At 49.1% G+C, this 15,901-nt stretch overlaps 1 protein-coding gene across 1 annotated transcript in view; it reads right to left on the reverse strand.

Moving 5' to 3' along the window:
- Positions 1–15,901, reverse strand: part of LOC144792911 (period circadian protein homolog 2-like) — a 385,755-nt gene that overhangs the window by 82,067 nt on the left and 287,787 nt on the right. The window contains exon 18 of the mRNA XM_078668113.1: positions 13,368–14,233. Within this exon, the coding sequence (XP_078524239.1) occupies positions 13,368–14,233 (866 nt within the window). The remainder of the gene's footprint in view (positions 1–13,367; positions 14,234–15,901) is intronic.

Raw genomic sequence — 15,901 nt, forward strand, 5'->3', positions numbered from 1 at the left:
TCGGGGGTCCCCCCAGAATAACACTTCGCCATCCCTGACCAGAAGAGGGCCCCCTCCAGCACGGCCGGGGCCCCGCCCGAACATTACTTGCCACAGATGCCAGCGGCCCGGTCACTATGCCAGTGACCCCCTCTGCCCCATGAACCAGCGTCCCGGCACCACCGGGCCTCCGACCCGCCAGTTCGCTGCTGCAGCCCTGGGGGAAGGGGGAGAAGAAGACGAAGAAGTCTACAATGAAGATCAGACAGAGTATGAACCGGCCGCCATGGCCCTAGCCTGCCTGGGCGAAAGAGACATGGTCCCCCAGGCCCCGCTACCAAGCAACACTCAAAAATACCGTCAGTGGGTCCACATCAATGGACGACGGACCGAAGCCCTCCGAGACACGGGAGCCAGTGTGACGGCCGTCCGCTGCCACTTGGTGACCCCCGAACAGATCATACCAAACGTGCGATGCCCCGTGAGGGCCGCCGACAACTCCGAGACTCTGTGTCAGATGGCCCGAATCCCCTTCGAGTGGTGGGAGGGTGTCGGGCACCCTCAAGGTGACCGTCCGGGACGACGCCCCCGTGGACTGCCTCCTCGGACACGACCTCGAGAGCTCTCCCTGGGCCCAAGTCGAGCGGAGAGAACATCTAGGGATGATGGGACTACCAGAGTGGGTCTGCGCTACGACCCGATCTATGACTACCCGGGCCCTGGCGGCGACCGAGGCCGCCCGACGGAAGAGCCGGAGTGGCCCGCGCCACCACCGCCCGCAGTCCACGAAGAATCCAACCTTGAACCCGGGCCCTCGGAGCCCGACCATGAAGACAGCACCGAGCTCAGCGACATACCCGAACTAGCCCAATGGCGCCAGGAGGGTGGTCCCACCCGAGAACAATTCCGGCAGGAACAGAAGGCCTGCCCCTCCCTCGAGGGGACCCGGCAGCAAGCCACAGCCCAAGCTGCCGGGGACACCTCGGGGTCCCACTGGGTCTACTGGGACCACGGCCTCCTATACAGTGAACAAAAAATTGCCGAGCTGGGGGCCAGCCGAGTGTTGGTGGTCCCCCTACGATTCAGAGACTTCCTCTTGAACCTGGCACACGATGTGCCCCTCGCCGGGCACCTGTGGCAGGACAAAACTTACAGCCGCCTGGTGACCCATTTCTACTGGCCGAGAATGCGCAACGATGTTAATATCCACATCCGCACTTGCCCGACCTGCCAAGCCAGCGGAAAGAGCGGGGGTAAGGTGAAGGCCCCGCTCCAACCCTTTCCAGTAGTGACCACCCCCTTCGAGCGAGTGGGGATCGACATCGTGGGGCCCCTGGACCCCCAAACCTCGCAAGGGCATCGCTTCATCCTCGTCCTGGTGGACCATGCCACCCGCTATCCCGAAGCCATCCCCCTCCGAACCATAACGGCTCCCGTGGTGGGCCGAGCACTGATGGGGATCTTTTCCAGAGTGGGGTTCCCCCGAGAAGTCGTGAGCGATCGGGGCACAAACTTTATATCGAAGTATATGCGGTCCCTGTGGCAACAGTACGGGGTCACGTATAAGTTCACCACCCCGTATCACCCCCAAGGGAATGGACTGGTGGAGCGGTTTAACCGAACCCTCAAGGGGATGATCCAGGGCCTAGAAGAGCCCCTCCGCCGCAAATGGGACATCCTGCTGCCCTGCCTCTTGTTCGCCTATCGGGAGGTACCACAGAAATCCCTGGGGTTCAGCCCCTTTGAACTCTTGTACGGGCACCCTGTCCGAGGTCCCCTCAGCCTGGTCAAAGAAGGCTGGGAAACTACAGTCCAAAACGCACCGCCGGATGTCTACCGGTACCTCCTGACCCTCCGAAGCCAGACTCGGAAGTTCCGGGCCCTTGCCGAGGCCAACCTTGAGGCCAGTCAGGAGGACATGAAACGCTGGTATGACCAGAACTCTTCATCCATCGAGTTCGAGCCGGGCCAGCAGGTCTGGGTCATGTCCCCGGTCGAACCTTGTGCCCTCCAGGACAAATGGTCGGGCCCCTTCAAAGTGATCGAGCGCAAGAGCCCCGTCACCTATCTCGTGGACATGGAGTCACCCCGAAACCCCCTCCGGGTTCTGCACGCCAACCGGCTCAAGCCTCATTTTGCCCGCACAGAACTGAGCCTGCTGCTAGCTACAGATGATGGGGCCGAAGACGACTCCGAGCCCCTGCCCGACCTCCTAAGGTGCGCTGAGAAGGACGGCTCCGTCGAAGGAATCTCTCTCTCCTCCGACCTGACCCCCGCACAGCGCCGAGACTGCCAAGAGCTGTTGGGACGATTCACGGACCTGTTCTCCCTCACCCCCGGGGTTACCCAGTGGTGTGTCCACGATGTCGAAACCGGGGACAGCCAGCCAGTGCGACACCGGGCCTACCGAGTTCCCGACCCAGTTCGGGCCTGCATCCAGACAGAAGTTACCAAAATGCTGGCCCTGGGGGTGGTCGAACCCTCCGACAGTCCCTGGGCCAGCCCAGTTCTCCTGGTCCCCAAAGCCGCCGCACCTGGCACCCCTCCAGAACTCAGGTTTTGTGTCGACTACCGGGGACTGAATGCTGTTCCCAGAACCGACGCACATCCCATCCCCCGGGCCGATGAACTAATCGACCGCCTGGGAGCCGCCAAGTACCTCAGTACCTTCGACCTCACAGCCGGGTACTGGCAGATCGGCCTCACCCCTGGCGCCCAGGAGCGTTCGGCCTTCTCAACACCCGATGGCCACTTCCAATTCAAGGTGATGCCCTTCGGTATGAAAAACGCCCCAGCCACCTTCCAGAGACTGGTGAACAAAGTGCTGGCGGGGCTAGAAGAATTCAGTGCCGCCTATCTAGACGACATTGCGGTGTACAGCCTCCACTGGGCCGAGCACCTGAAGCACCTCTGGGAGGTCCTGACGGCCCTCCGGCGGGCCGGACTAACTTTGAAAGCCAGCAAGTGCCAAATAGGTCAAGGGTCCGTGACCTACCTGGGACACGAAGTGGGGAGCGGCCACGTGGCTCCCCTCCGTCCCAAGATTGACGCCATCGTAGCCTGGGAGCCCCCGGTCACCCAGACCGCCGTCCGAGCCTTCCTGGGGCTCACTGGATATTATCGGCGCTTCATAAAGAACTATGGGAGCATTGTGGGGCCCCTCACTGAGCTGACCTCGAAGAACCGGCCACAGAAAGTACAATGGACACCCGCATGTCAGGTGGCCTTCGAGACGTTGAAAACAGCCATGTGCACCGCCCCTGTGCTCCAAGCCCCTGACTACAGCCGGGAGTTCGTAGTCCAGACCGACGCCTCGGAGCACGGCATCGGGGCGGTCCTATCTCAGATTGACTCCGAGGGGATTGACCATCCTGTGGCCTTCATCAGCCGGCGGCTGCTGGCCAGAGAACAGCGATGGAGCACCATTGAGAGGGAGGCCTTCGCCGTCGTGTGGGACCTCAAGAAACTCAGGCCCTACCTCTTCGGCACCCACTTCCGGGTCCAGACTGACCACCGGCCCCTGCGGTGGCTGATGCAGATGCGTGGCGAAAGCCCAAAGCTGCTGCGATGGTCCATCTCCCTCCAAGGGATGGACTTCACTGTGGAGCATCGCCCTGGCAACGACCACGCCAACGCTGATGGCCTGTCCCGCTTCTTCCGCCTCGACGAGGAGAATCCCCAGGAAGATGGGTGACTCTCCCCGCCTTCAGCTGGAGGGGACGTGTGTTGGACCCGGCCTCGTGGCGTGGTCCTACCCCTCCCACACGGCGGGCCCGGGACGACATCGGCCCTCCGTCGACCCCCCTGAACCCGAACCATCGACGAGAGCAGCCCCCCTAGCAACCCACGGCTCTTCCCCCTGGGACCTCGGCGGACCCTGCTCTCCAACACTGCCGGACTGGCGACCATGCCAGGCCACCATTTCCGGCCCGACTCCATCTTGGGCCCATCACGTCCCGAGCACGTGGCCGCAGCCATCCCTGGCCCCGGCCCCAGCGAAGCCCCGACATCGAGGCACCAAGATCCTCCCAGGGGGTAGAGTGGCCACTTGGCGGATCCCGGGGGAGAGGAGTTTCGATGGGCCTCCAGCCGTCCCCGGACGCCTGGTATCGATCGCCCTCCAGCCTCCCTGGGCGCTGGCTCCACCCCCCTGCTGGGTGTCTGGACACCTTCATCCCGGCCCCTCTGACCCCCAGGCGCGAGGGTCCGGACATCAAAGGACTCCAGTCCTATATCTGGGCCAGCCCTGGATTAGGACTTCAGTTGTATCTTGGAGTCGAAGCCCTGCTGACTTTGTCGCGGCTGATCCTGATCTGAACTCATGTACCTGGAACCTTCGAGGCCCTGCTGACGCCGTCGCGGCCTGACCAAGCTGAAACCACCTTCGAGGCCCTGCTGACGCCGTTGCGGCCTGACCAAGCTGAAACCACCTTCGAGGCCCTGCTGACGCTGTCGCGGCCTGTCCAAGCTGAAACCACCTTCGAGGCCCTGCTGACGCTGTCACGGCCTGACCAAGCTGAAACCACCTTCGAGGCCCTGCTGAAGCTGTCGCGGCCTGACCGAACTGAACCACCTTCGAGGCCCTGCTGACGCTGTCGCGGCCTGACCGAACTGAACCACCTTCGAGGCCCTGCTGACGCTGTCGCGGCCTGACCGAACTGAACCACGTTCGAGGCCCCGCTGACGCTGTCGCGGCCTGACCCCTTGAACTATCCACGCACCAGTTGGTGCCAAGACTGTCCCGCTACCCCCCTTTTCCCGAAGCCAAGACTTTATGGATCCCCCGATTCCTGTGTTATCATCTTACGAGAACGTGCCTTCATTTCTTATATAAAGATTCTTGAGAATATTCCTTCGTGTGGTGTCCGTCTGTGGTAGTGTGATTGCTCCGCTGTTACGATTGTAGGAGAGGAGCCTCGCCAAGGAGGCCTCCCTACGGCGCTCGGCCTCTTCCATAGAGAAAGGGGGGTCTCAGGGCGGGCAGTCCGACATCTTCTGTCTCCCCTGGGATCGCCTTTCCAACAACCTTCTGCTCAGTTGTTTTAACCCTCTCAACAAGTTTCTTATGATCATCCTTCAATAAGTTGAGATCCACTGAGATCATGCCCAACTGAGCATCCAACACAGAACGAGAATCGCGGATCACCCGCAAGATCATGTCCAGCTTGTCCCCCGAAGTGTTGGTCTACACAGTTCCTTTCGTTTTCTGGGACAGGACAGAGGAATGGCCCGAATTCGGAGAGAGAGATCCCGCTCTCCCTGGACCTCGTAGACGCCCTAGGCTTTCCCCTGCCCATGGCCGGCGGCGTGGTGGAGCAAGGCAGGGAACACTTAGCAACAGTAAGTAGATATCATAGATTTCGCCACAGCCGGAAGAGAGCCTCGCCAGAAAACAAGCAGCCATCACTAGCCGGCAATACAAGTCAGTGGCCGGCAAGCCACACAACCCTATCACAAGGGCAACCCAGGGTACCCAGGCGGAGTATGGCAGCCGATATCCCGTGTAAGAGTGGGCCCCTCCTGCACACCGGAATGGGAGCAGAGGAAACAGCGTCAATAAGGTATCATGCAACTCCCGTGGTGCAAAGCCCACGCAATCCAGTCAGTCCACTGCGCAGCCCGGTGCTCCTTCAGCCATTACGCCAAGGCGGGTCATCAACTGCAGCCGCTTACCAGTCCCAGCTCACCACCAACCCCAGCTCAGCACTGGGCACCACCGGCCCAGTCAGAAATCCACCGTGGCCACATTGGGCAATGGGGCCCCCTCAGATATGCAGTGGCAGCCTTGCCTTCATTCCAGTGTAGGAGGCAAGCGGGGGGCCACCAACCAACCCCGGTGGCCTGTGCCCCGCAAGTCCAACCAGTAGTCTGGGGGGATCTTCAGATGCCGCCTGGCGCAGGGGGCGATGGACGGAAGCCCCAGCACCTATCAGTAGCACTCACCTCGCTCTCACCACTGATGCAGGGGGCACCAATCCAGCTCACATATCCACCCCTCTGGCCAGTATATCAATGCGGGCACAGTCGGGAACTGTCAGGGACCCGCCACCGATTTGGGGGGCAATGCGGTCCCGTAATCAACCGGGACCTCTCGGAGGGGCCCCGGGTAGAGCGGCACTAACGGGCCGGTGTGTCACCCACCCTCCCGGGCAGCAGCAGTAACCTGGAGCTCCCCAGCAAGCCCGGGAAGGATACCAACCAAAGGAATCTGCTTTAGTGAGGGCTCGGGGCCCAGAGCCAGGGTCTTGAGTTGTCACTGCGGCTAGGAGCAGGCACCCGCAGCCCAGCCAGCCCACAGGACAGTCCGCGGCTCCACTCTCCCAGCGGGCCGCAGGAAGGCCGGGAATCGCCGCCACCCACAAGACCACTCCGGAGGGGTCACAGGCGTCCACAAAGCATTGCTGAGGCAGCCCGCCAATCAGGGTATTTCATCAGCGCCTAAATAACCTTCCGACAAGGTAGGTAGAGCCGGATAATTGATCGGATGTAAACCCAGAGCTCGTCGCTTAAGTGACAACCATCTTAGGCTGCAGACCACGCCCCCATCTGGCATGTGACTTGATGGAGAATATGTTTGGAAGTATTCGGATCCTGGAGGGGCAGGTCTCTCTGGTCGAAGCTCCTGTGACTATTTAGAAGATAGTTACATAGATGGTGGCAAATATTTTGCCCTAGATGTCACTTTTGGAGGCTGTACTGACTTTGACATTGAAGTTGGAAGTCTTGATGTAAATGAAAGTGGCTTCAGTGTCGACTCAGATGATTTTGATGTTGACTGAAGTGGTTTTTAAGTGGACGGTGTTGCCAGCGTAGGCAGAGGCAGTCTGGATGTTGAGGGGGTCATTTTGCCGTTGATGGAGGTGGGTTCAATGTCGATAACCTTGGTCTTACAGTTGAAGTTGGTGTTTTTGACATCAACTGTGTTCTCAATGGCGGCCATCTGGGTTCTTTCACCGTCGAGTGTCCTGATGTCGTACATGGTGACAGCTAGCAACTAGGTATGTGTCTAGTCTTCAACGCTATGCTCCTTGATATCATGCTTCTCAATATCAAAAGAGAGCAATGTCTCTTCCTCTGATGTCATTTCTCCTTGGATCTAACTCTAGGGGAGTCCTTAGAGCGGGAGGAGGCTCAGGTAGAAGACTGACCTGTGTGAACTTCATCACGGAAATTGCGGTAGTGCAGCAAATAGGTGTAGTCTTCAATCATTGTAAGATTGATCCCTTAATTACACCGGATTCTCATGTTTGCAGCTGATAAGGTTAATTAAGCCCGGGTTGCCTAATTGGCCTCCATCTAAGACACCTTTATTTCTGTCAATAAGCACTGAAATATCGTGGTGCACCTCTGCACATCTCGCCTGTAATGTTACAGGCTGAATAAACCTTATCAGCAGGAAACATGAGGATCTGGTGTATTTAACGGATCGAGCTTAACAAGGGCGAAGACTAAACCTATTTCATGCACTACTAGAATTGCCCTGACAAAGTTCAGACATGGTGAACTTAAATACGTTGTCTGTCCTGTTTTTATTATATCACCAATGAAAAAAGAAAATAAAGATGTACTTAACTACATGCAACTTGGAGTGGACGTATATATGAGTGGACTTTAACTTTGCGGTGACTACCACTTGTGTGTTTTTAGAAGTCTGTCTGACCGTCAGGTCACACCTTGGGAGTGGCAGGTGCTTGGTTTGATGCACACAGTATAATTACAATTTCAAACAACTTGGGACAAGGAGGATGTGCAACCACATCGTGCATGGCCTTTGCTGTATGTGAGGACGTGTCTTAAAGATGTGTGCAATGTGGACTGGCTGTGATAAACCCTTACGCCCAACCCCAAATGTGTAGTTAACCCCTACTACGCATGGCCTTTTTTCAAGTGGAGCAAGGGTTGGCATATAAGTTTTATGATGCATGTATACATCGTAAGGGAAATGAAAAGGTTAAGAAAAACAATGTTAGCTTTATATATAGGATAAAGTACCCACTGCTGTACATTATAGGGATAATGCAAAGTTCCTCCCAGAGAGATACTCCTCTTAAAATAGACAGGCTGGCTTGCAGAGTTTTCTATGCAAAATATCCTGCTTCTGGTAGTCTCACTGTGAACACAAATATAAACTCAAAAGAGGCAGGAAGAAAAACACAGATCTTGAAGAAAAGCAGCACACTTTACCGTGTTGTATGAAGGCCTCAGTAGTCATGTCTGGCGGTGGCTCTGAGCAGTGGCTGGGACCGCAGTGTATCACCTAAAAAAGTTGGGGAGTTACTGCTTTGGAAAGAGTTTCTGAATCCAGGACAGAAGGAGATTATGGGCCAACTCAAGAAATTGCTGCACTTACTCACAAACAGCTGTGTGTCAATGTTTGCGCTTGAGGTGTTAACACATGTAACAATGAATGTCTCTGAATGAATGCATGAAATGCAAACAGTACGAGTTGCAAACATAGAGAACTCAATGCTCACTGTTTTCCACTTGTTCTGCCTACATTTCATGCATTCAGAGAAATTCCGATTAACACATTCTCTACCTCACCCATGCCGAACGTTGGCACTGAGAGCCTGATTTTACGAGTACTATGTTTCCGACTGTGGAGTCTCCACACCCATGGTGGAGACTCCGCATCTAAATAGATAGGCAGTCATAAAGATACTACTCATAAAATGCATTCGTGCATTCCCAAAAAATCAGCAAACTTTCCCAAAAGTGTAAGTTTACCCTCATGAATCAGGCCCTGGATGTCTAAACTTCTTGCAGCTGAATCCTTCCAAAACCAAATTCATCCTATTCTCCCAGAGACTAAGAAACAAAATAAGTAAGTTGGACTACAAATCGCTTGTCAAACTCAAAGAAGATGGTTTTGACACTTCACTGCATAGCTCTGCCAAATAATTGGGTTTCTCCGTCAAAACATGTATGCCACATCTAAATAGAACTTCCAGATCAGTCATCTTTCGGCTTCTTCGCCTTTAGAAGATCAAAGCATTCCTTTTATCAGCTTTACTAAATACCACTGCACACGCATTTGGAAATGCTGGGTTGGCTGGCATCCCAAAAGGCTTTCTGACTCCAATCAGGGCAATTTTTCACACCATGGGTTGTCTTCTTTCCTCCACAAGAAATTTCAACCACAAGCTTTCCATCTGGGGCTCCAGCAGGTGTTTTTCCTCCAGCTCTTGCGGCAACGTGAAGGTCCCCTCGGTCATACCAATCATCAGCCAATACCACATTGAAATTTCTTTAGCCTTTTGTACACCTAGAGTCAGTTTTTCTTGCAGTTAATTTGATCCATCTATATTTGTGCTTAGAGGCTGAAACCAACCCTGTATTTGAAGGTATTTAAATTTAGCAATCTTGTTTTTGTTTAACTCCTGGCACACCTTGCAAGTTATTAGTTTTCCTTCACTAACTAAATGCTCCCATCTCTGTATGTTGGCTTCTTTTAGTGGAAGCTCCAGTTTGTCCTTGGACCATTCCGGGGTGCCCGGGGACTCCCAAACTCCCAAATAGGGGCAGGAATGCTGCAGGTTTTGGGCCTTTCTTAATGTGGTTATATAATTCCGCCATACATTGCAACACTTCCATTATCACCTTCTTGAAGTTCCTAGAATCTGCATATTTATACATAAAACCAGATTCACTCCCCCTTGTGTCTTTAAGCACAGCACTGAACATTATGCCTATTTCTAAGCTGAGCAGTCTATCCAGCAGCATTCTCCCATTCTTCAGAAAAAACGCTCAAGCATAGTATTGTAGATCTGGAAGAGCTAGACTGCCTTTCTCTTTTTATCTACTTAGTTTCTTCCATGCCACACGTGACCCTTTTGTGGCCCAAATGATGCTGACTATCTTTCCTTGTAGTTTATCCAACCACTCAGTCTTGAAGGGTAACGGTATTGCAGAGAATGGAATGGTAAACTTTGGGAGAAAAAACATTTTCACCAGATTAACTCTACCAAAAATAGTTGAAGGTACGCGAAGACAGCCCGGCATCAAGTTACAAACCTCTTTCTTAATCTTTATGAAATTCTCCTGCAGGAGTCTCACAATATACTGAGTTATTCTAACCCCTAGATATCTGATCTCGTTCTTAACCTTCTCATTTCCTCCCTTAATATTCCAGGTCATTATCTATGTGTTATCATTATTAACATCATAACTGGCTACCTTGCCAAAATCTGTAGTCAACTTATCAATTAATGGAAGTGTAGCCTGTAAATCTGATGTATAAATCATAAGATCGTTGGCATACAAGGCTACTTTTTTCCCCAGCCATTACACCTGAAAGTTATGGAAAGTATCATTCAGTTATAGTGTGAGTAAACCTGCCGATTTAAGTAGGAATTATCTTTTTTAACTCCATAAGGAATACGCAACTCCACTCAGGCTGTTGAAGATTGGTAAAGGTGGAGTGGTAGCCTGTGAAAAATGTGGGCTAAGTAAAGCAGATGATATGCATATGTTTGCAGAATTGTTGTTTGATTTTATATAGAGACCGTTAACGGTCCACTTTTTATCTTTTCTTTTTCATTTTGGTGTAGTTCATCTCAGTAATCCACGGACCAAGCCCCATAATTGTGCGACATCAGGTTTACATCAATTTGGTATTCTTGGAGAGACAACCATGTTTGGACAATGAGGTAAGGTATGGCCCTTGGTTGGGGCACACATGAGTCACATGTATAGTGACTATTGGACTGTGATTTTTAATAAAACGTCCCTGATTCTCTCATTGTTATAGGGAATGAATAGAAAGAGAGTCTTCCTACCTTTGGTACAGCCACTTACTAGAATATACACCAAGATCTTACGGTGTGAGTTTTTACCATCTCTTCTTTGCTATCTTTTGCCACTGTGGATTTTGTGAACAGGTCTTGATATATGTGCATTAGGGTCTGATATATGACAAGACCCTCATGATTTGTGGCATCACCTCGTTGTTAGATTGACATTAAATGTATTCTGGTGCGGAGTTTGACAATGGTGCGTCACTAAGTTGGGTTTGGTGTCAACAATCATCTTTTATCTTGCTAATAGTTTGTGGGTTCTTGCAATTTTGCTTGGTGGCAGCGCCTACAACCACTGTTATTATATTTTTTAGGTTCCCTTGGGTCTCACTGGGTTGCAGTTCGTCTGGAAAAAGGTCCTGAGGAAGGTGGCCTAGAGCCGCCGAAACGCGTGTCGACTACCAGAGTGCGGGTCTCAATAATTTGGTTGAGACCGTCCTAGTGACAGGGGGCTCCCTGTCCACTAGTACCCAGCTGCCTTTTTTACAATTGTAGTATATGTGAATGTGTATGCATGAGTGTGTCAGTTGCTTGTGTGGGTGAGAACCTTTTGGGACACATGAATTGTTTCTTCTTTTTTGTATACGAAAAAAATTCTTTTTTTGTGTAATGTCTTTGTAAATAGTGATTCTTTTTTCTTGTTGTATATATTGTGTTAATAATTCACTTTTGTTATATGGATTTTGTGATTTAGCTTTTTCCTGTGTTTTCAAATAATGAATTTTGTACTGTATTTGTGAGAGCAATGCTAATACTTTAAAGTATAACCTAAAAAAATAAATGATATATATTTTTTGAAAAAAATGAAAAAAATGTGGTTGGTGCATATTTGTCACTTTTATATGAAGAATACGATACATACATATTTGGAATAACTGTGGCCTAGGAGGGAACTTTTCTCTTACTGTATGCTTGCAGAATTCACAGGAGTGCAAATATTTTAGGAAGACGTGAGTAAGACTTTATCCAACATTCTTAAAATACAAATTCAGGTAAGCCTACCTCTAGTCTTTTTTGGGATATCAGATGTGCCAACCCGGAGGTAATAGAGACCAGACAAAATTATTGTTTTATTCAATGTTATTGGCATGTAGGGAGATCTATAAAAAGTGGGTTAGTGATCACCCACCTCTGGCTACAATCCATAAAATGCACTGCAAGATTGGATGCAGCAGGCCTGGGGAAAAAGAGATGTACATTTTGGCTACCTTTGATAAGATGGTTGGAAGTAGAGGGTTAGGCGAAAGAAGATATGTCCTATGATTACGCCCATATGGCTCACGAGGCACTTCAATACCGGCTTATTGATTACCATGGTAGAAGAGCGCTGGAGTGAAGCTGTGGGCAGGATTCGCTTTCCTTCCTATATAAATGCAGGAATTGTATAAAATAACTTGTTGAAGGTGAACCTGATGCAAATGTGGGGACAAAAAAAGAAAAGAAATTTCAACCAAATTACATCCATCATTAACAATCTCCACTAGTTCTCATTTAAGGGAGGCTAACATTTGAACTCATTCGACTCAGGTATTTAGTCAGACATATGAGCCATCCTCCTTATCATGCCAGTTTTCACATCATATCTGGAGATCAAAGATGTTTGAGAAGCAGAACCATACTAAATCTCAAATCACCCCAGGGTAATACTGATCAAGCTCTCCACCAAACTCTTTCTGGAGCTGCCTCATCTCCTTGGAACTCCCTACCAGCTGAGATGCAAACTGTGCCCAATGTCATGACATTTTGGAAAATACTATAAACACACCTCTTCCTCATCCATTGAGACATCTCTGACCTGGCCCTCAACTAACATGTGGGAGGACTCTACACCAACACAATTGAGTGTTTGCAGTCCACCCCAATGCTCACGTTCTGTTTTATGAAAAAAGCAGGTAAGTTTCCTGGATTTTCAAACGTGTGCCCCTGCCATAGAGACTAAGGGCCTAATTCATACTTTCTTTGATACAGAGTCCATCCACCATTGTGACAGATTTACCACATCAGAGGAAAATATGCATTTTAAGACCTTTTTGCTTTGGCAAATGAAGTTTCTTTGATAAAACGAGGAAATTCCAAGTTTTGTGTGATAAGTGGCAGGTGGAAACTGAGACCAAAAACCCCACAAAGTAGTGACTCATTGTGGGTTTTTCACCAGTATGTGTGTGCCCTGGAAACCTAACCCCAAAGAGGGGGCACATTGTCAGTGCCCATGTGTGCATTCTTCTAAACATGCTGGTGGGGGGGAGAGAGTGGGTAGAGTTCATTTCAAGCAAATTAAGAGCACTCTATTTACCTTTTCAATGAAAGGCTTCCTCCCTTTCTGTACCATTTCTAACACAGGTAACTCAGCCAGATGTGTTGGTGGCTAAACCACTTTAGATCTGCTTGACAGGGCCACCATAGCACAGTCCTCCGCATCATGGAGGAGATAGTAAAGGCAGAGGCATTATAATGGACTCAACATCCCCTATTTGCTTAACTCTAATTAGCAGTTCTAACTCCGGCAGCAATAATTGTTACCACACTCATCAACATCTCACTCCAAGTCCATAATTAAACACATTCAAAAGTATATTTTACTCTTCTGCTTACATTTTTGGGATCTTCTCTGTTCTTGTCATTGGAAATAAGGGTGTTGTCTGTTACTCGCTCTCCACAACAGTCAGGCACTTTTGTGGAGCAAGAGGTAAATACTATATCTGACTGTTCAGCATTCTTGAGTGCATCTTCTAACTGCAGAAGGTTTAGCTGCAGAGGGGAACTGCACCTTGACTGGTAAAAAGGAGAAGCTGGATCTTGTGAAAAGTTTATCTGTGGAGCTGAGCTGCGCCCACTTTGTTCTTCACTCAAAAGCTGCAGTTTACGCTCACTTGATGAGTTAAAAAGGCTGGAATGTGATGAGAACATTGCTTCCTGAGGGATAAAGGGCTGGGCAGCAAATGGAGCTGATGCTGTATAAACACTTGGTGGTGGGGGAAAAGATCCATGGGTGGAAAAAGTAGGAACACCAAAGAAACCGACCGGGGACATTTTATTGCTTATTTGTGGAAATGCATAGTTTGGGAGGACAACAGCCACCACTGGGGTTACCAGATGTGCATAGGACGGTGATGGTTGCATGGTGGAATTAATATTAATTGAATCCTGTAGTTCACTAATGCCAGTCACAGAAGAATCATAGACTTGAGAATGATTTCCGGTTGTGAAAACAGACACTGGATGCGCTGACATTGCATTTGGGAACGTAGCATGTGGGTAACTGGAATGGGAGGTTTCAGAATGTGACCAAGCTGTATTGTTTGCCCCTATCAGCGGGGTCCTATGAGGCTGCTCATCAGAATTTGTACTGTCCGAGGACTCATGTGGCCTGAAACATTTTGACTTGTTCTTCCGGTTTCTAGGGACTCTCTTCCAAGATTGCTCCATTCCAGGAATGCAGACTTTAGGAAAACGAATACCTGAAACAAGCAGAATAAAATTGTTTAGAAGTTTCAGTAACTACACCTCAATGAGAAAGTACCAATTTGTTTTACACCACTCTTCAATAGTCACACTAAAGGTTTTTAGACTCAAGGCCCCACACATTAAGAGGTTCTCCCTTAAAATAGTAGAGTCTCGCAGTCAAGTGACTGAGGGACTAGGAATGAATCAATACCTCAAACGTGCATATCTCAGAGACACAGACTTTCATTCTCGGAGGGACTGACATCAAGGAAGAGGCTACACAGTTAAATGCAACCATTTCCAAGTGCACATTAACACATACCCCGCCATTATTCATGTATACATCTTTAGGCCAGTTTCTTCAAATTCTTATGTACTTCTTCATGAGCATGCATCTGATCTTCTAACATATTTCTTCCTGTCCCTACCTTACCTCTCTGTCAGGTCACCCTCTGTCATAAATTAGGCATCTATCTGCTCAGCCTTTATTTCTTTAAGCTAGCTCTTGCACCCCAACTCTTCTTGCTCATCCTTGTCCTAATTCTCTGAAGTTTCACAAATCAACACATTTATCCACCCTACCATTAAAAGGCATCAAATCATGATAACTCTCTTTTCATGCTTTCATCAGCTATATCCATTTATATACCCTACTTCATTGTTAAACTAGCCACATAGCTACGGTCACATGTTACACCCTTAAGTGTAGGGCCCTAAGTCTGACCATAACCTTAAGCCATGGGCTGAAACACCGTCTTCTCAATCGGTAAACCTTTGTGAGTAAGCTGTAGATCATAAAACTAAGTCAATACCTACATCACACTAATTGTACACAATACAGAAAACCTAATACGAAAACTCAAAGCCTCCTTCAAACACTTGAAGACTATTTATGAACCAGGACTAGTTTTCAACGCACAATCCCCTAAAATTGCACCATTATTCTAAAGCTAAAAGTTTAAGAATAATGTTCTACAAATAAAACTTGAGCCTAATTCTTCAAGTCTAAATAAGAATTCATCAATTCCTAATCCTAAACAAGCCAATAGACCTTCAGTCTAACCTGGTAAGTCTAAAAAACTCCTATCTGCAAGCAAACATCTAAATTACTAAATGTAATCTAGCCCTCTGGGCCTAAACCTAAACTCAGAAATGAAACCTGTCATGCTCAGGTCTAAGTATAAACCTTCAAGCCAAAAATGAAAACCTATGCTTAACTCACGAGTTTAAACTGTACCCACAGTTCCCATATTTTACAGTTATGTGTATTATGGCTATTTATATCACTTCATTTTGTGCAATAAAAGCTCCCCCATCCTAAAATGGCAATTTATAGACATGTTTTTGTACGATTCATTTTGGTGCACATATCAGGAAATCCGTCTTTGTTTTATAAAAGTTGATATTGAAAATATATCATCATTTAAAAAAACACATCTAATTATGTAGTTAAAAAGGCAGAGATTTAGAAGAAATAGGCTTTGTTTTGTTTGTTGAAAGGCAGAGTCTTTCTCTAAAAGTCAGAGATGTTTATAGCTGCCGCCAACAAGACAGAGCTAATAATATGCCTTGATTTCAATGACAATGTTCATCTTTCACAAACATATATTTTTTTTTTATTCAAATCCACTAAAGGGGTGATGCCAATAATCTGAGTGAAAGACAACAGTGTGGTTCAATTA

Source organism: Lissotriton helveticus, chromosome 11 (assembly GCF_964261635.1).
Source record: "Lissotriton helveticus chromosome 11, aLisHel1.1, whole genome shotgun sequence".
Classification (NCBI taxonomy): Eukaryota; Metazoa; Chordata; class Amphibia; order Caudata; family Salamandridae; genus Lissotriton; species Lissotriton helveticus.